At 45.0% G+C, this 18,726-nt stretch overlaps 1 protein-coding gene across 12 annotated transcripts in view; it reads left to right on the top strand.

Annotated features, from left to right (window-relative positions):
* Positions 1-18,726, top strand: part of LOC126143123 (disks large homolog 5-like) — a 1,046,479-nt gene that overhangs the window by 549,740 nt on the left and 478,013 nt on the right. For 5 of the 12 annotated variants that reach the window (XR_007529639.1, XM_049915310.1, XM_049915311.1 and 2 more), the window contains exons 2-3: positions 4,501-4,636; positions 9,312-9,444. The exons of the other annotated variants lie outside the window; for them this stretch is intronic. Coding sequence is in view for 4 of the 5 variants with exons in the window: in XM_049915310.1 (XP_049771267.1) it covers positions 4,501-4,636; positions 9,312-9,444 (269 nt within the window). In the remaining variant the exon portion in view is untranslated. The remainder of the gene's footprint in view (positions 1-4,500; positions 4,637-9,311; positions 9,445-18,726) is intronic. 12 annotated transcript variants of the gene reach the window in all.

Genomic DNA, 18,726 nt, shown 5'->3' with positions numbered 1-18,726 from the left:
CCTCTTGAAGCTGTGGCTGTCAGAATATGGATGACACTGGAAATAACTGTCTGCAACGTATATCTCCCTCCAGATGGTGCAGTACCCCTGAATGTATTAGATGCACTGATTTATAAACTCACTAAACCTTTCCTACTTTTGGGAGATTTTAACGCCCATAACCCCTTGTGGGGTGGCACCGTGGTTACTGGCCGAGGCAGAGCTGTTGAAACTTTACTGACGCAATTCGATCTCTGCCTCCTAAATACTGGGCCCGCCACATATTTGAGTGTGGTTAGTTACTTGCGAATTGATTTATCAATTCGCAGCCCAGGACGTTTCCCATCTATCCACTGGAGATCACGTGACGACCTGTGTGGTAGTGACCACTTCCCCATCTTCCTGTCACTGCCCCTGTGTCAGGCCCACAGATGCCTGCCCAGATGGCCTTTAAACAAGGTGGATTGGGGAACTTTAACTTAAACTCTCCCTGACATGGTAACATCGATGTGACGGTTGAACAGGTGATCCCTCGCTCTTTAGGGTGCCCCCCCCCCCCCCTCGGCGAGAAACAGTCCCTTGGTGGTCGCCGGAAATTACTGAGGCAATTAGTTGGCAAGCTCTACAGTGACATGAGCGGCACTCTTTACAGTATCTGATAGCCTTTAAGCGGCTCCGTACCCGTGTATGCCAGCTTGTAAAACGACGGAAACAGGAGTGTTGGTAGAGGTAAGTGTCGACCATTGGGTGCCATATGTCACCTTCCCATGTCTGGACAGAGATCAGATGTCTTTTTGGGTACCAGACCCCAACAGGTGTCCCTGGTGTTACCGTCAATGGCGTGCTCTGTACCGACGCAAATGCGAATGCCGAGCACTATGTTTGAACCTCTGCGTTGGAGAACTACACCCCAGCCTTTTGCACCCTGAAACGGTGAGTGGAAAGTAAAGTCCTCTCATTCACTACACGCCACAGTGAACCCTTTAACGCTCCATTTATGGAGTGGGAGCTCCTCAGCGCACTTGCACATTGACCCGGCACAGCTCGTGGGCCGGATTGGATCCACATTCAGATGATCTCTCTTCTGACTACAAGTGCCATTTCCTCATCATCTTCAACTAGATCTGGTGTGATGGCCTCTTTTCATCGCAAGGCGGGAGAACACTGTCGTTCCACTGCTCAAACCCAGTAAAAACCCCCTTGATGCGGATAGTAATTGGCCCATCGGCCCTACCGACGTTCTTTATAAGCTGCTGGAACATATTGTGTGTTGGTTGTTGGGTTGGGAGATGGAGTCACATGGCCTACTAGCTCCATGTCAGGGCGGTTTCTGCCAGGGTCGCTCTACCACTGATAATCTTGTGTCCCTCAAGTCTGCCATCCAAACAGCCTTTTTCAGACACCAACATCTGGTTGCTGTCTTTTTTGACATACGTAAAGCATTTGACACGACCTGTTGACATCATATCCTTGCCACATTGTATAAGTGGGGTCTCCACTTATCCAAAACTTCCTCTAGCTCCGTACGCTGTGTCCAGGTTGGTGCCTCCCATAATCCGCCCCCCCCCCCCCCCCCCTCCCTCATATTCAGGAGAATGGCATTCCTCGGGGCTCCGTATTGTGTGTATCTCAATTTTGTAGTGCCAATCAACGGCTTAGCAGCAGCTGTAGGGCTGTCGGTCTCGCCTTCACTGTATGCAGATGGCTTCTGCGTTTTGTACTGCTCCTCCAGTACTGGCGTTGCTGAGCAGCACATGCAGGGTGCCATTCACAAGGCACAGTCATGGGCTCTAGCCCACAGCTTCCAGTTTTCTGCCGCAAAATCGTGTGTCGTGCACTTCTGTCAGCGTCGTACCATTCGTCCGGAACCTGAACTTTATCTTATTGATGATCCACTCACTGTAGTGGGGATACAGTGATTCTTAGGACATCCAGAAGCTCAATTGACTTAGTCAGCGTAAGCAGAAGTGCTGGCAGCATCTCAGTGCCCTCCGCTCCCTGAGCAACACCAACTAGGGTGCAGATCGCTCTGCGCTGCTGCAGCTCTACAGAGCCCTTGTTCAATCCTGCCTTCACTATGGGAGTCCGGTTTACGGCTCGGTGGTGCCCTCAGCATTGCATTTAGTCAACCCAGTGCACCACTGTGGCATTTGCCTAGCGACAGGAGCTTTTAGAAAGAGTCGTGTGACCAGTGTCCTGGTGGAGGCCGGAGTCCCTCGATTTTGGATCTGATGTGCACAACTGCTTGACAGTTTTGTTGCACACATTCGTAGCTCCTCTGAGCATCTGAATTACTGTCTTCTTTTCCCGCATGCAGCAGTTTACCTCCCGCATCGGCGGCCAACATTAGGGCTCACGATTTCGGTTCGCGTGTGATCCCTTCTCTCTGAACTGGAGTCCTTCTCTTTACCATCTCTGCTTGAGGTCCATTCACATACACCTCCACGGTGTATACCTCAGCCGAAACGTTGTCTGGACCTTTTGCACGGCCCTAAGGACCATTTTAACACCGACACTCTCCGCTGTCGCTTCCTCTCAATTCTTGACGTGTACTGGGACTCTGAAGTTGTTTACTCGATGGCTGATGGTAATGTTAGCTTCGCCTATGTTCAGAGACCATATTGAACAGCATTCCTTGCCTGCCAGCTGCAGTGTATTTACTGCAGAGCTGGTGGCCATATCTCATCCACTTTAGTACATTCGTTCCTGTTCTGGTAAGCAGTTTCCTCTGTTCTGACTCCCTGAGCAGCTTACGAGCTACCGACCAGTGCTACCCTCACCATCCTTTAGTAGCAAACATGCAGGAGGCCACGTCTGCCTGGGAACGGTCCACTTGTTCAGTGGTGTTTGTGTGGACCCCAGGACATGTTGAAATCCCAGGTAACGAACTTGTTGACAGGCTATGCGGAAACCTCCCCTGGAGATGGATATCTCTAATGAAACTGCCCTGCGTTCTGTCTTATGTCGCAAGGTTTTTCAGCTTTGGGAGACGGAGTGACATAACAGTATGCACAACAAACTGTGTGTCATTAAGGAGACTGCGAATATGTGGAAGTCTTCCCTGCGAGCCTCTTGCATAGAATCAGTTGTTTGTCGACTCAGTATCGGCCGTACGTGGCTCACACCTAGTTACCTCCTCCGTCATGAGGACCCACCTCAATATCGGTGTGGCTTCCAAATTACACTTGTCCACCTCTTGCTGGACTGCCCACTTTTTGCTGCTCTGTGGCGGACTTTTAAATTTCCCAGCACCCTACCTTCGGTGTTAGGCGACAATGCTCCAACAGTAGCTCTAGTTCTATGTTCTATTTGTGAGGGTGTGTTTTATCATTTGATATGAGTTTTAGGGTATGTCCTTTGTCCCTCTGTGTCCTCCACTGTACGGCTTTTAGGGTGGTGGTTTTAATGTAATACAGAGTGGTTTGCTTCTCCTTTCTATTCTCATGATCAGCCAGCCATGGTAATCTGCATTCTAGTTTCTAATTTATTTTTTCTACTTCAGTAATTATCGTAAACCTCTTTCGGTCTCACTTTGACTCGGACACACAAACAAGTGATCATTACTTAGTTTCTGGAATATGACAGTTTTGTCTCCTGTTAGGATTTTGTATCGACATCTTGCTTCCCGTTGATAGAATTTTTTAAGCATTTCCTTACAGTAATTGACACTAAAGTTTTGTGGCATTTGTTGGGAACAGATCTTTTTCATAGCTAGATGTTAATGCAAAATCAAATACATTGCAGTCTCATCGTGCCTTGGGATGTATCACAATAAGTCGTGTGCCAGTCCTTTCGGATCTCATCTTAACATAATTTACTTCTCACAGAATCATGTTTGTGATGAATTGTAAACAGCCATCTGTGAAGGTGATTATCAAAAGTTGAACAATAGGATTTGAGGCACGGTTGTTGATTTTGGCCATTACAAAAATTGTAAAGTCGTATAACAAATCTCTCACACACAATTTCCATTTTTCGCAAGTTTCCTTAAATGCAAGCTGAAAAACCTTAGCCAGTTTCTGGTGAGCTGCTAGAATGAGTACGATACAACTGGTGTCGTGCTGAAGTGGGGTTGATTGGTTGTGATGACACAGTTCTGTAGCAGTAGCCTGAAGTCTAGTTTAGGGTGAAAGGTGATAACTTGGTCGAGTTGATGAAAGCAATGAAAGTGAATGCTAAGTAAAGGTTGTTGTAAGACTGGCATCTAGTATAGTCTAGGTTCATATTTGTTTGTATTTAAACAGTTCACTACAGCCGAACACTGGTTGTGCTGTTGTCATTCTAGTTGTTCGTCTGTTTCTGAGCTGTTTTTTCTAACAGTAACAAATGAAAAACTTTAAAACAGTGGTAACTGTGCATTTCACTAGGTGACACTACTGTGCTGTGTAATTTGCTAAATATTTGTAAATACCCTGATATTTTCTGATGTCTTGTAACTTTTGTATTTATATTATTTCTTTGACTATTAACTTTTATTTTTAACACGGCAAACCAATCGTAACAGCATGTTGTACTATCCAGTGTGTGTAATCCACAAATACGACCAATCATAGAAGAGATGATGATGCGCATCCGTCCAGAAGAGGAGGTGAAGATGATACGGAGACGTGTGGCTATGAGTGAAATGAAAAAGAAGTCTGAATCTGATGAAAAAAATGTAAGTTTGCACTATTTTAAAAAAGTCTCTGTGGTGATTATTTGCTGTTATATATTGTTAGAGGTCTAGTCGTAACAGATCTTCCTATCCATTCTTTTTGCATTAGCGTTACCATTACTGATACAGCTGTGATTTTCATCTGTACTTTATCATTCATAGACTACTTGAGCAGATAGCATCAGACCAGATCTATCTTATTCTCTTTTATGTATGTGCTTATTTAACCCAGAAATTGTCATGATGGTGTAAGATGTCTCACCATAACACTATGAATACAAGTAGCTCCAGTACACATGCACACAGAATGTTTTATGAGGCTAGGACAGTTGGTTAGCTGTGGTCTTGTTGAAGGCACATATCTGGTATTTGCCTGAAGTGATTTAGGAAAATGACAAAAAGCCAAAATCTGGGCGACAGGACAGAGCAAACTATTCCCGAAGATGAAGTCGGTGTCTGTACAACTGCAATGCTTCATTCAGTTGGTTCCAGTTGTTCATTGTTCTTATGTTAATTACATAACCTGCATGTACTCCCTCGATGGTAATATAGGTGAGCCATAATGGTGTGGTTAAGATTTGGGAAATCCAAGAATCTTGGGTTGTTGCCAGATTGTAATCAGTCACTTTCTGCTGCAAGCCTCGGTTCCACTTCAGTGTTCGGTGTGGCAGTGAAATGTTACATGTCTCAGTGATTGGGTATTTTTCATAACAGTCTGTATGCCATGTTCTGAGTGAGCAGACTATTATTTCAATTGCTCTGTCTGCAACAAATTTCAGCTGGTAATAGCGAATATACTGTTAATGATTTATTAGAGGAGGAGATGCACTTGGATCGTAAGAAGAGATTCCAAAATCGGATATTGGGTTTTAAGGCATACCCAGATGCAGATACTCGGATCACGATTGAGTAATGAAGAGTAGAGAGAAGTGTAAGATAATCTTCTGGAAGAATCAAAGTGGAAGGAGTTGGATACTGAAGCACTGAGGATGGGCGAGATGTGTTAGAGGTTATCTAAGGCTGTAGATGCTGTGACAAAAAATTCACAGTAGGCAGTTCAGTTGAAGAGGAATGAACTTTTCAAAAAAGGGCAGTCACTTAAGTTGAACAGACAGACATAAAGGCAACAAAAGTGACTGTAAAGAAATGTTGGGTTACAGAAGAAATACAGGGTGAGCACAAAGTCTTGCCCTGATCATAAAAAATTATAACAGAATAACCATTTGTCATAATAAGTTACATTTGATGCTGTTACATAGGCTAGTGTTACTAGTTGTTGCGACCAGTAGATGGTGCTAGTGCTCCACAACACCAATGCGGTCTGTTAGGTCACGTTAATTGCTGGAGAAATGGCATCAGAGCAGGTGAAAGAGCAGTGTGTGCTTTCTTTTCACAAAACGAAATCACCAGTCGGTGTTCGGCGTAAATTTCGGGCTTCTTATGGACGCAGCCCTCCTGACTTTAAATCGGTAAAGCGAGGTATGCAAAGTTTAACGAAACGGGCAGTGTTGAAGATCGTCCTCGAAGTGGCAGGCCTTGTGTAAGTGATGCAACTGTTGATAGTGTTAGACAATCATTTTGACAGAGTCCGTCTAAATCGACTCGTCGAGCTTCTTGTGAACTTCAAATATCGCAAGCAAGTGTGGTGAAGATTCTTCATGAAAGGCTTAGGTTGTGTGCTTACAAAGTGCAAATTTTGCAGGCCTTGCAACCGAATGATTTGCTGACACATGCTGAATTTGCAGCTGAGATTCTAAACAGGATTGATGGTGCTAATGATTACTTAAATCGCATATTCTTTACTGATGTATCCACCTTTCGTGTCAGTGGAATGGTAAAGAGGCATAATGTCCATACAAGGGGTTCAGAGTCTCTACATGCTACTGTACAGTTACTGTGAAACAGTGAAAAAATGAATGTTTGGTGTGGCCTCATGCATAACAAGGTTTTTGGTCTGTTTTTCATCACGGAAAAATCCATTACCGCTAACATTTACTTCCATGTTTGGCAACAGTTCATTGCCACACAGTTAGAAGAATATAGACCGTGGATACTTTTCCAGCAAGATGGAGCACCCCCCATTGGGCTTTGATGGTGCGTGATTTCCTGGATGAAACATTTCCGGATCGGTGGGTTGCAAAGAACGGTCCAACACCCTGGCCACCCTGCTCTCCAGATATTACGCCCCTTCACCTTTTTTTCTGGGGCTATATCGAGGACAGTCTTCGTCACACCAGTTGCTGACATTGATGAACTGAAGGCTAGGATACAAGTTGCTGTGGATACCGTGACAGAATACATGTTACGAAACACCTGGTGGGAATGTGAATACCACCTCAACATTCTCCAAGCTACCGAGGGAGCACACATTGTGGTTTACTAACATAAGTGGTCTAAAAAAACTAGTAACTATGTAACGGCATCAAATGTAAATTATTATGTACTTTCAACATAGCAGCACAGTCAGCAATTGTGATAATCTAATATATAAGAAACTATCAGCCTCGATTGTGGTAATGAAACAAACCTTTACCTAGGTTTCAGCCCAAATAATTGAGCCTTCTTCAGAATATATACCTGAATCTATAATTTGTCTAAGAGGGCATGGTCTAGAAATAAGACATGCCCTCTTAGACAAATTATAGATTCAGGTATATATTCTGAAGACAGGTCAATTATTTGGGCTGAAACCTAGGTAAAGATTGGTTTCATTACCGCAATCAAGGCTGATAGTTTCTTATATATTAGTAAATTATTATGTCAAATGGTTATTCTGTAATTGTTTTAATCATAGCTGCACTAGTTGGAACACTCTCCCATAACCTCCAGGCCTCGATCTTCCCTAATTGCTGTCCTCCATCTGCCTCTGCCCACTTCTCTTCTCCCCCTCTGTAGCACTGCACACCAGTGTGCATGGGTCAGTGAAGTGGTGAAATGCACCTATTCTAAACTCGCCAAATTACTTGTGCTCGAGCTACAGAAAGTGGTATTAGTTGGGGTAATTCACTGATGACTTAAGGGAATTGCTTCCGATGTATGAACACATAGGCTAAGAAGTGCACTGACCAGTGAAGGAGGTTATTGAGAGTAACATAGTACTTTTTAATTTCATTTATCTTCAGTAAAATTTGTAAGCAAATGTGGTGCCATATTATGTCTGAATTACCTTCATTCAAATATTTCTTGGAATAGTCTTTCGCCGGCCGGAGTGGCCGTGCGGTTCTAGGCGCTACAGTCTGGAGTCGGGCAACCGCTACAGTCACAGGTTCGAATCCTGTCTCGGGCATGGATGTGTAGGATGTCCTTAGGTTAGTTAGGTTCAATTAGTTCTAAGTTCTAGGTGACTGATGACCTCAGAAGTTAAGTCGCATAGTGCTTAGAGCCTTTTGAATCAATAGTCTTTCATTGTGACATTCTCAACCATTTTGTTTCAAATACTACTTCCAAATCAGTTTAAAGCTGATGTGACATTCTTTTGGTTTTGGCTGACACTATTTTTGAATACTGAGGCGAGTATTTTTTGTACTGTAGAACAATAAAAATTCATTAGTAAATTTGTTGTGTGCTACTTTACCTTTCCTTCATACTGTGTTCTAATAACTTTTCTCAGTATGAATAAAATATATAGTAAATTATTACATATTCCTGTTGTTACAGAGTATTAATATTGAACATGCTATTCATATTGAACATTATACTGGGTGTACATAAAGTCCAGGAACACTTTAAATTATTTATTGCACACGAACTAAATATTGTACAGATGTCATGCATATTGCATTTTGAAGAGAAATTCTGAAAGGTGTGTTTTTTTGCAAGCATTGAGTATGCAAACCGTGAGTGACTCGGCAGATGTCAATATGGTAATAGAATTCTTGCCATGCCCGTACCAGTGTGGCAGTCACTTCTTGTATTATCCCGGAGCTCTTCTACGTTGAGTGGTAGAAGCAGTACGTACACCAGATCATTAATTTGTCCCCATAGAAAAAAAAGTCTCACAGTGTGATTTGGCGATTGGGGAAGCCATTTCATGAAGCAGCTGTCCCCTTCTGTAACACGGCCGTGTTTTGGCTAGCACTGACTATTGGCAAATTGCCAAACTACGCTATGGCTGTATATGTGGGGAGGGGGGGGGGGGAGGGGGGGAGAGGGAGAGAGACTTTGTTTCTCTTCAAAATGACATATGTATGATATCTGTACAGTGTTTGGTTCTTGTGCAATAAATAATTGAAAGTGTTCCCGGACGTGATGTACACCCTGTATTCATATTTCTTAGCAAACTTGTTTACAATGCTAGCTCAACGTGTAATAACCACCATTAAATCAAGTGGCAACTAAAAGTGTTTAATTAGCAGCCATGGAAGTTAGATAAATAAAACTTGCTCTCACATACAACAAAAAATTACTTCTGGAAAATTTGGAATTTCAACCTGGAAATCTCAGAAATTGTATGAGTCATCACCTTGAGCTTTTTTGCATGTTGATTGTTTTCCATATTTCTCAGCACTGACAGACAGTTTACTAAATTTATTGAAAATATTTATATAGTATGTCTGTCTTCCATAAACAGCTATCTGATGACTGACACTGGTCTATCAGTCCAGTTGTCATTACATTGAAGCCAAACCCACAAAAATAACAACTAATTATTAATAATGCTGCATTTTATTTCTTGCAGTCAAAGGAAGAAGAAAGGTTAGCATTGCTAAGAGAATACAGAGCATTAAAAATGGAAGTCCAGGAAAAGAAAGCAAAGGAATTAGCACAAAAGGAGAGGATAGAATCTCTTAAAAGAGAGATCAAAGAAAAACGTACGTCTTTTCCAATGTTGGTTAGTTAATGCCTTGTAATATGCAATAGTTGATTTTAATTATTGTTAATATTACTATTACTCGTAGTGTTTCAATATTTATACCACCATACTGCTGAAATTCAGTCCCAGTAGTGATCATTCAAATGGTGTCATAAACTGTTTTTGAGAGTGTGCTACAGAAAGTGCTAAAGTTGGAGACAAATGTCTGAGAATTCAGGCAAAGGAATTGCTAAAAGTATATAGACATGGGCCCCATTAAAAGGACAGACTGCTTAAATACTACTTTGATGGTTGCTAGAAAGTTTTTCCTTTACTGCAGTGTAAATGATGTGCTGCTACTCTGTCAGAAGATTATAGGCATCTTTGCAATCATCCAATATCTTTCTTAGAAGCAGAGCCACATGACATTCTGAAAATCTTTTTGGAAGGTTTCACATCCACATATATGCATTATTCCATCCAGGAATTTCCAGTGTTATGCATTCCCACATGTTGCATGATGATGAAGAGAGAGAGAGAGAGAGAGAGAGAGAGACTGACTGACTGACTGACTGACTGAAGGTCATCAGTAAAGAACATGTAACTAACATTTCACAATTTGTTGTGATCAACCATAAAGGAACTAGTAGTACATTGGTAATAAAACATACATGCATAATAAATATACTCATTTCAAAGATGTTTCCTTTTCAGTGTATTATACTTGAACTATCTTCTCTACCGTGATCAATTCGATGAGATGATAGGAGTTATACAGTTGCTCTCAGATCCGCAGCACTGTAGCAGATGTGATTTCATGTCAACATCTAGATAGTTCTTTGCTCCAGGAATGCATCATTGTTTCACTTTTTGTCTTCATTTTACAACTCCTTTTAGACACATTCATTGTGATCAACCATTCTTCAGAGACCTTTAATGTGTGACAAAATTAGTGTTGCTTGCAAATGTCAAATTTTTGAATTGTTCTCCCTGCATTTTGATTCCTTTGCCAAATTTTTCTGTTGTCCTCCACTGCTTGTTCAGTCTACCTATTGAATAGCATTGGGGATAGGCTACAAACCTGATTCACTCCATTCTTGATCACTGCTTCCCTTTCGTGTCCTCAGACTCACAGCTGCATTCTGGTTTTTATAGAAGTTGTAAATAGTCTTTTGCTCCCTTTTTTAATTATACAACTTTCAGTATTTCAAATAGTGTATTCCAGTAAAATTTGTCAAACGAATTTATGTAAATCTACAAATGCTATAAACACTGATTTGCCTTTCTTTAACCAAAGTTGTAGGATATTTGCTATCGTGATCCACCGACAACGCCTGACAACATGCGTCAGCGCATTGTCAATGCATGTGCGAACATTACGGAAGGCGAACTACTTGCTGTTGAGAGGAATGTTGTTACAGGTATTGCCAAATGCATTGAGGTTGACTGACATGATTTTGAGCATTTATTGCATTAATGTGGCATTTACAGGTAATCATGCTGTAACAGCATGCATTCTCAGAAATAAGTTCACAAAGGTACATCTATCACATTCGAGCAACTGAAATAAAATGTTCAAATGTACCTACGTTCTGTATTTTAATATAAAAAACCTACCGGTTACCAACTGTTCGTCTAAAATTGAGCCATATGTTTGTGACTATTACAGCACCATCTATCACAAAGTGGTCCAACTAAAACATTCATATTTCTTTACGTACTACACAAATATGTAATAAAAAGTGGGGGTTCCTATTTTAAAAAATGCAGTTGATATCTATTTTACCTATGGTAGTGCCGTCTAGCGGGCCAACCATAGCGCCATCTGGTTTCCCCCTTCAAGCTAGACAAGTTTCGTTCGTTGTAGTTCTTTTGTTTGATGCTTATTTCGAGAGCTATTTGGCCCAGTCATGATCAATGGACCACCCTGTATAGTTGAAGCTTACATTTGTACTGGCTCATAAAATTATTCAAACACTGCCTAAATATTTAGCACTCTATGAAAGAGTAATATTCAGAAGTTGGTAACAAAATGGTGATGCAGCGGTGTCTTATTCTGATTGTAACTGTAAGTCTTCTGTTAGTAATATGGAGCTGGTTGTTTAATAGGACCGTACCAAGACATTAGTTTTCAGGACAATGAAAAACATGAAACACTGCATAAAAATTCCCCCCAGGGGGTCCACAACTCTTTTGTGGATACGTGCGTAGCGAGCACGGGACCCCGAGCTAATGTGGCCTTCCTTCCTTTCCGGACTGCATACCTTCCCATTCCGCATCCTTCCCCATCCCTATCTTCGCCCCTCCTCCCCTCACCTCTGGCTCTTTCCTTCCTTTCCTTCCCTTTCTCCCCATCTGGGAGTATGGTTTGTGCCTACGTCCGGAGACGGATGCTCGTAAATGTACTGCATTCTTCGCCTTTCTTGCTTTTATGTCTTCTTCCTTCCTTTGTCCTTCCCTTTTTCCTTACCTCTTCTCTTCCCCTTTTCTCCACTGCGGCGTTTGAGACCTCTCTTCTTTCCTTTCCCTTTCTCTTTCTTCCTCCCTGTGCGTGTCTGAAGGCCGACCCACGCCCTTCGTGCGTAGCCGGTGACGGGGTAACGCGTAATTCCCCGCCCCGGGTAGACAGGTAGGACACGTACGTACCCCCTGGTAACGGCCAGGCCCAGGGAGGGGTGATTACCCGAGCTGATACCTTCCGAAAATGCCGATTGGTCCCTCCGTCCGTTTGTCGGGAGGTGTGACCTGAGGTGTGAACAATCACCTAAGGCGTGAGTGCCCTCAGAGAGGGCCCCCACAAGGGAGGAGCGCGCCATCGGAGACGCCGGTAATCATGGGGGATTCTTCTGCAATGGTTTCCTCACCTTCCACTAAGTCTGCTCACAAACGTAAGTATACTGAGTCTCAGCCACAGACGATTCTTCCATCGTTACTACAGTTCCTTGTTGTTTCTCGGTCTGATGAAGGTCACGACTTCTCCACAGTCAACCCTTTCATTATTCAGAAAGGTGTTGACGCAATAGCAGGTCCTGTAAAGTCTTGTTCCAGATTACGGAACGGCACCCTGTTGTTAGAAACACACAGTGCCCTCCAGGCACAAAAATTGCTGCGTACTTCTCTGCTCCACACCTTCCGTGTCCGGGTGGAACCGCACCGTACCTTAAATTCCTCGTGTGGAGTCATCTATACACGATCCCTCGATGGATTGTCTGACGAAGAAATTCAGCACTACCTGTCTGACCAGGGCGTAACAGCTGTTCATAGAGTTATGAAAAGGGTTGACACGAACATCATTCCAACCCGCACTGTCTTCTTGACGTTCGACAAAGTTCAACTCCCATCGAAAATCAAAGCGGGCTATGAGATAATTTCCGTTCGCCCTTACTACGTCCCAAACCCTACGCGTTGCTATCGATGTCAGCGGTTCAATCACACCAGTCAGTCCTGTTCCAATCCGGCCAAATGTGCTACGTGTGGCAAGGATGCCCATGAGGGTGCTTGTCCACCTCCATCCCCTCGCTGCATCAACTGTATGGGTGACCACGCTGCTTCCTCTCGAGATTGCCCCGTTTTTAAGGACAAAAAGCTCATCCAGGAAATAAGAGTGAAGGAAAAGGTGTCGACCTTTGCTGCTCGAAAATTATTCGCCAGTCGCAAGCCCACCGTGCCTCAGACAGGAAAATATAGCACTGTCCTTGCTTCTCCTCGGCCAACAAAGGAGGCGGCCACGCAGACTTGCGACGTCACCTTTAGTGCCACGGTCGTCAGATCGGCCAGCGCAAAGATCGCTCGTTCAACCTCACCACTTCCGCCTGCCCACTCTATGGCTCACCCTTCGTCGGGTTCTGCTAAATCTCGAGCCCAAAAGTCGGACGCCAAGTCTTCGAAAAAAGAGCATACTCGTGAAGAGTTTTTACGTACCGCAACTTCCCAACCATCGGTTCCTCCATCTAAACATCATTCTTCCAAGAAGGCTACAAAGAAACCCAGTTCCTCTCCTTCTCCGCCAAGGCGTGTCCCATCTACAGCACCACCTGGCGGAAATCGCCCTCGGCCGTCTTCTGTGTCGCCGAGGCGCACTGCTGGTGGCCGGTCAACCGGCCGATCGCTGGTGGCAGGAGTTGCTCCTGACCAACCTATGGATGAGGATCTTCTGCCTTCGGCTGACTGCCATTCCATGCTGTCGGTAGCTAGCTCCAAGCAGTCTTTGACTTGACAACAACTTTGGTCACAGTCCTCCATTTTCTGTTCACCCCATGTCCATTATCCACTGGAATATCCGCGGCATTCGAGCCAATAGGGATGAATTGTCGATCCTCTTAAGATCCTACTCGCCGGTCATCTTCTGTCTTCAGGAAACGAAGCTGCGTCCCCATGACCGCTTTGTTCTCCCTCATTTTCAGTCCATCCGATATGATCTCCCCTCTGTTGAAGGCTCTCCAGCCCATGGAGGACTCATGATTCTTCTCCATGATACTCTCCATTATCACCTAATCCCCTTAAACACTTCCTTCCAAGCTGTCGCCGTCCGTCTTTCGCTTTCCGGATACACGCTCTCTCTTTGTACTGTATACATTCCATCGTCCACACCAATGGCACGAGCTGATCTCCATCTTCTTGGTCAGCTTCCACCCCCCTATTTGCTGGTTGGGGACTTCAATGCCCACCACCCGCTTTGGGGATCTCCACATCCTTGTCCACGTGGCTCCATATTGCTAGACGTCTTCCACCAAGCGGATCTAGTTTGCCTCAACACTGGGGTCCCCACATTTTTGTCTGCCTCCACGACAACCTTATCTCATTTGGACCTTGCGGTCGGTACTGTTCCGCTAGCTCGGCACTTCGAATGGTTCGCCCTTGATGATACACACTCGAGTGACCACTTTCCATGTGTCCTCAGACTGCAGCCTCAACTGCCATATATGCGCCCGCGACGCTGGAAGTTTGCCCAAGCCGATTGGACACTTTTTTTGTCTCTCGCGACATTCGATGACCGTCGCTTTCCTAGCGTCGACGATGAGGTCACACATATTACCGACGTTATCCTTACAGCTGCAGAACGTTCAATACCACGCACCTCCGAATTGCCCCGGCGCCCCCCAGTTCCTTGGTGGAACGAGGCATGCCGTGATGCAATACGTGAGCGGCGACGTGCTCTTCGCATTTTCCGTCACCATCCTACTTTGGCCAACTGTATCCGCTATAAGCAGCTCCGTGCGCGATGCCGTCGCGTCATCCGCGATAGCAAGAAGGCAAGCTGGAAATTCTTTATTAGCTCATTTAACACCTTCACTCCCTCCTCGGAAGTTTGGAGTCGGCTTCGACGGTTCTCAGGCGCACCTAGTTTCTCCCCGGTCTCTGGGCTCACTGTCGCGCATGATACCTTAGTGGACCCCGTCGCAATTTCTAACTCGTTGGGTCAGCACTTTGCTGAGGTTTCGAGCTCTTCAAATTACCCGCCAGCGTTTCTCCCGAAGAAACGTGCAGCGGAAGTGCGACCTCTCGCTTTCTCCTCTTAAAATCACGAAAGCTACAATACTGTTTTCTCCATGCGGGAACTCCAACATGCCCTCTCATCTTCTCGCTCCTCCGCCCCGGGACCGGATGGTATCCATGTCCAAATGTTGCTGCATTTATCAACTCCTAGTCTGCGTTACCTCCTTCGCCTTTATAATCGAATTTGGACCGACAGTACCTTTCCCAAACGGTGGCGGGAAGCTATTGTCGTTCCTGTTCCGAAACCTGGAAAGGACAAACATCTCCCCTCTAGCTATCGCCCCATTTCTCTCACGAGTAGTGTCTGTAAGGTTTTGGAGCGTATGGTGAATTACCGTTTAGCTTGGTGGCTAGACTCCCGCAGTCTTTTAACACCAGCCCAATGCGGATTCCGGAAGCATCGTTCTGCAGTTGACCATCTTGTTGCTCTCTCCACTTATATCATGAACAATTTTCTCCGGAAACGCCAAACGGTAGCAATATTTTTTGATCTGGAGAGAGCATACGATACCTGTTGGAGGACAGGCATCCTCCGCACACTGTTCTCTTGGGGCTTTCGAGGACCGCTGCCCCTTTTTCTTCACGAATTTATGGCAGAGCGCACATTTATGGTGCGGGTGAACACTACCCTCTCCCGTACTTTCTCCCAAGAAAATGGGGTACCCCAGGGATCCGTGCTGAGTGTTGTACTGTTTGCCATCGCCATAAATCCAGTTGTGGATTGTCTCCTTCCTGATGTCTCGGGCTCCCTCTTTGTGGACGATTTTGCTATCTACTACAGCTCTCAACGGACCAGCCTTCTTGAACGACGTCTTCAAGGATGTCTCGATCGCCTCCACTCGTGGAGCATCGAAACCGGCTTCCGTTTTTCACCCAGTAAGACCGTTTGTGTCAATTTTTGGCGACGTAAGGAGTTTCTTCCGCCCTCCTTACATCTAGGTCCTGTCAACCTTCCGTTTTCAGACGTCGCTAAATTCTTGGGTCTTATGTTTGACAGAAAACTGTGCTGGTCCTCCCACGTCTCCTATCTTTCGGCTCGCTGTCTGCGATCGCTTAACACCCTCCGTGTCCTGAATGGTACCTCCTGGGGAGCGGACCGAGTGGTCCTTCTCCGCCTCTATCGCGCCTTAGTGCGCTCAAAATTGGATTACGGAAGCATAGTCTACTCCTCTGCTCGGCCGTCTATTCTTCGGCGTCTCGACTCTATCCACCACCGTGGATTACGTTTAGTGTCTGGAGCTTTTTACACTAGCCCTGTGGAAAGCCTTTATGCTGAGACTGCTGAACCTCCGCTGTTCAATCAGCGAGCAGTCCTCCTGAGTCGTTATGCTAGCCATCTGTCTTCTATGCCTGCTAATCCAGCCCATGACCTTTTTTTCGACGCCTCCTTTGATGTAGGGTATGCAGGCCGCTCCTCCTCCCTACTACCCCCGGGAGTCCGCTTCCGTCAATTGCTGGATTCTCTTTCCTGCCGCTTTCCGAAAACCTTGTTGACAACTTGGGGTACAGCACCGCCTTGGCTCCGTCCCCGGATCTGCCTGCTTCGTGACCTTTGTCAATTTCCCAAGGATGGTACCCCTACACTTGTTTATCGTCGGGCATTTGCTGCTCTATGTGCACAAATGACGGACGCCACATTTATTTACACCGACGGCTCGAAAACATCATTAGGTGTAGGGAGTGCCTATATTGTTGGCGACACCCCAAATCGCTTTAGACTTCCTGACCAGTGTTCGGTTTATACTGCGGAGCTTTACGCTGTTCTCCAGGCTGTCCACTACATCCGCCGCCATCAGCGGATTCAGTACGTTATCTGCTCAGATTCTCTCAGCTCTCTCCTCAGTCTCCAAGCTCTTTACCCTGTGCACCCTCTGGTCCACCGGATTCAGGACTGTCTGCGCTTGCTCCACCTGGGGGGCGTCTCGGTGGCGTTCCTCTGGCTCCCGGGACACACTGGTATCTGTGGGAATGAGGCGGCCGATATGGCGGCCAAGGCTGCAGTCTCTCTTCCTCGGCCAGCTATTCAGTCGCTTCCCTTCACCGATCTACGGAGCGGTTTATGTCGCCAAGTTGCTCATTTATGGCATGCGCATTGGTTAACACTTCCCCGTAATAAATTGCGGGAAGTGAAAGCCCTTCCTTGCGCTTGGACTTCTTCCTCCCAAACGCGTCGTCGGGAGGAGGTAATTTTAGCTCGACTCCGGATAGGGCACTGTCTTTTTAGCCATAGACATCTTTTAAGCGGTGATCCTCCTCCACTCTGTCCCCACTGCTCTCAGCCGTGGACGGTCAGACACCTTTTAATTGAATTAATCCGTTACGCTCGCATCTACAGCTATCGCCTGATCCATCGTCGATTTTAGCAGATGACACGTGCTCAGCCAACCGCGTTCTCCAGTTTATTAGTGACAGTGAAATGACGTCAGTCATTTGAAGTTTTTTTTTTTGGGGACACTCACCCCCTGTCTGTAGTGGATTTTTAAGCATTCTTTCTACTTTCAGTTTCTCCAATTTTATGAGTTTGTTTCCATTGCTGCTGGTTTTCAATTTCGGTTTTTTACTGTCTTAAGTCACGGGCTGGGCGCTAATGACCATAGCAGTTTTGCGCCCTAAAACCACAACCAAAAAAAAAAAAAAAAAAAAAAAAAATGCATAAAAATTGTCAACATATAATTTGAAGATTGGTTTGCTGTAGCACCAACTGATATTTGTTTTTTATGTTCTGTCATATTTGCTGGGCATGTACTCTCCACTAACTTCTAGTGATAAACCAGCAGAATCACAGAGGACAATAGTAACATTTCAAAACAATGTCAATGACATATAAAGAAACACAATTAGTTATTTCAGGCAGTTCCATAACGGAGATGATGATGACTTTTGATTTCATTTCCGTGAAACAGATGCATTGTAAGAGTTATTAGCACATCCCACTTCATCGCTCATAGCTTTCTTCATAACCAGTTTGTGGTTCATATTCTCCCAAGTTCGAAAAGCTTGTCACTTGACAGTAACATTAGATAGATGTTAGTCAGACAAATGTCACAGTGCTCAAAACTATGAATTCCTCTAGTGAGACAGTCTAGTGTTTGGTTATGTTGGAAAAAAGGTGAGAAGAGATTAGAGAGACATCACCAAGAACTGCAGTTGGAGAGAACAGAATATGTGGATGAAGAAAGGTGAGTACTCAAGGAATGTGAATTTTAAAATTTTCCTGGCGAATTGACTGTTCAAACAAATCTCGGGCTTGCAGCCGGTCGTCATTCAATACTTCGCACGATATTTCAACTGGGCCCCTGCCGGTCATCTTCAGGTGAGCCGTCGCAAACTGGCGAAAATGTCCTCCGTTCCACAATATACATAGCGTACTGTAACTGTTCTGCGCATACGTCGAAAACTTGATAGATGAACCACACTGCCCGCCGGCAGCGTCCTCCCTGGTGGAACAGTGGAACTCAGTCGCCCTCTGCGTTGCCGTTTGCCACGGCCGTCGACTCACTCTGTCGTCTTCGATTTGAGGAAATCGTGGAGATGATGGGATACTGTGCACTGTCCAGCTGGTAGCCGCTGTCACGGTTTAACAGATTTTCCACCAGTTGTATTTCTACGGATTCTTTAATAATGGAGTCCCAGAAAGATGTTGCTGTGGACAAAATCATTGTTTTCTCATACTCCATTGAATGTCCAATAGAAATACAATGTTCAGCAATAGCGAACTTGCTTGGCTGCAAAAGGCGGGTGTAACATTGATGTTCAGTGCAGCATTCTTTCACGGTGCGTGTGGTTTCACCTATGTAAGCCATAC

This window comes from Schistocerca cancellata, unplaced genomic scaffold (genome assembly GCF_023864275.1).
Source record: "Schistocerca cancellata isolate TAMUIC-IGC-003103 unplaced genomic scaffold, iqSchCanc2.1 HiC_scaffold_782, whole genome shotgun sequence".
In the NCBI taxonomy this organism is placed as follows: Eukaryota; Metazoa; Arthropoda; class Insecta; order Orthoptera; family Acrididae; genus Schistocerca; species Schistocerca cancellata.
Note: the sequence above shows the minus strand (reverse complement) of the source record. Positions and strands in the feature narration are given on the sequence as shown.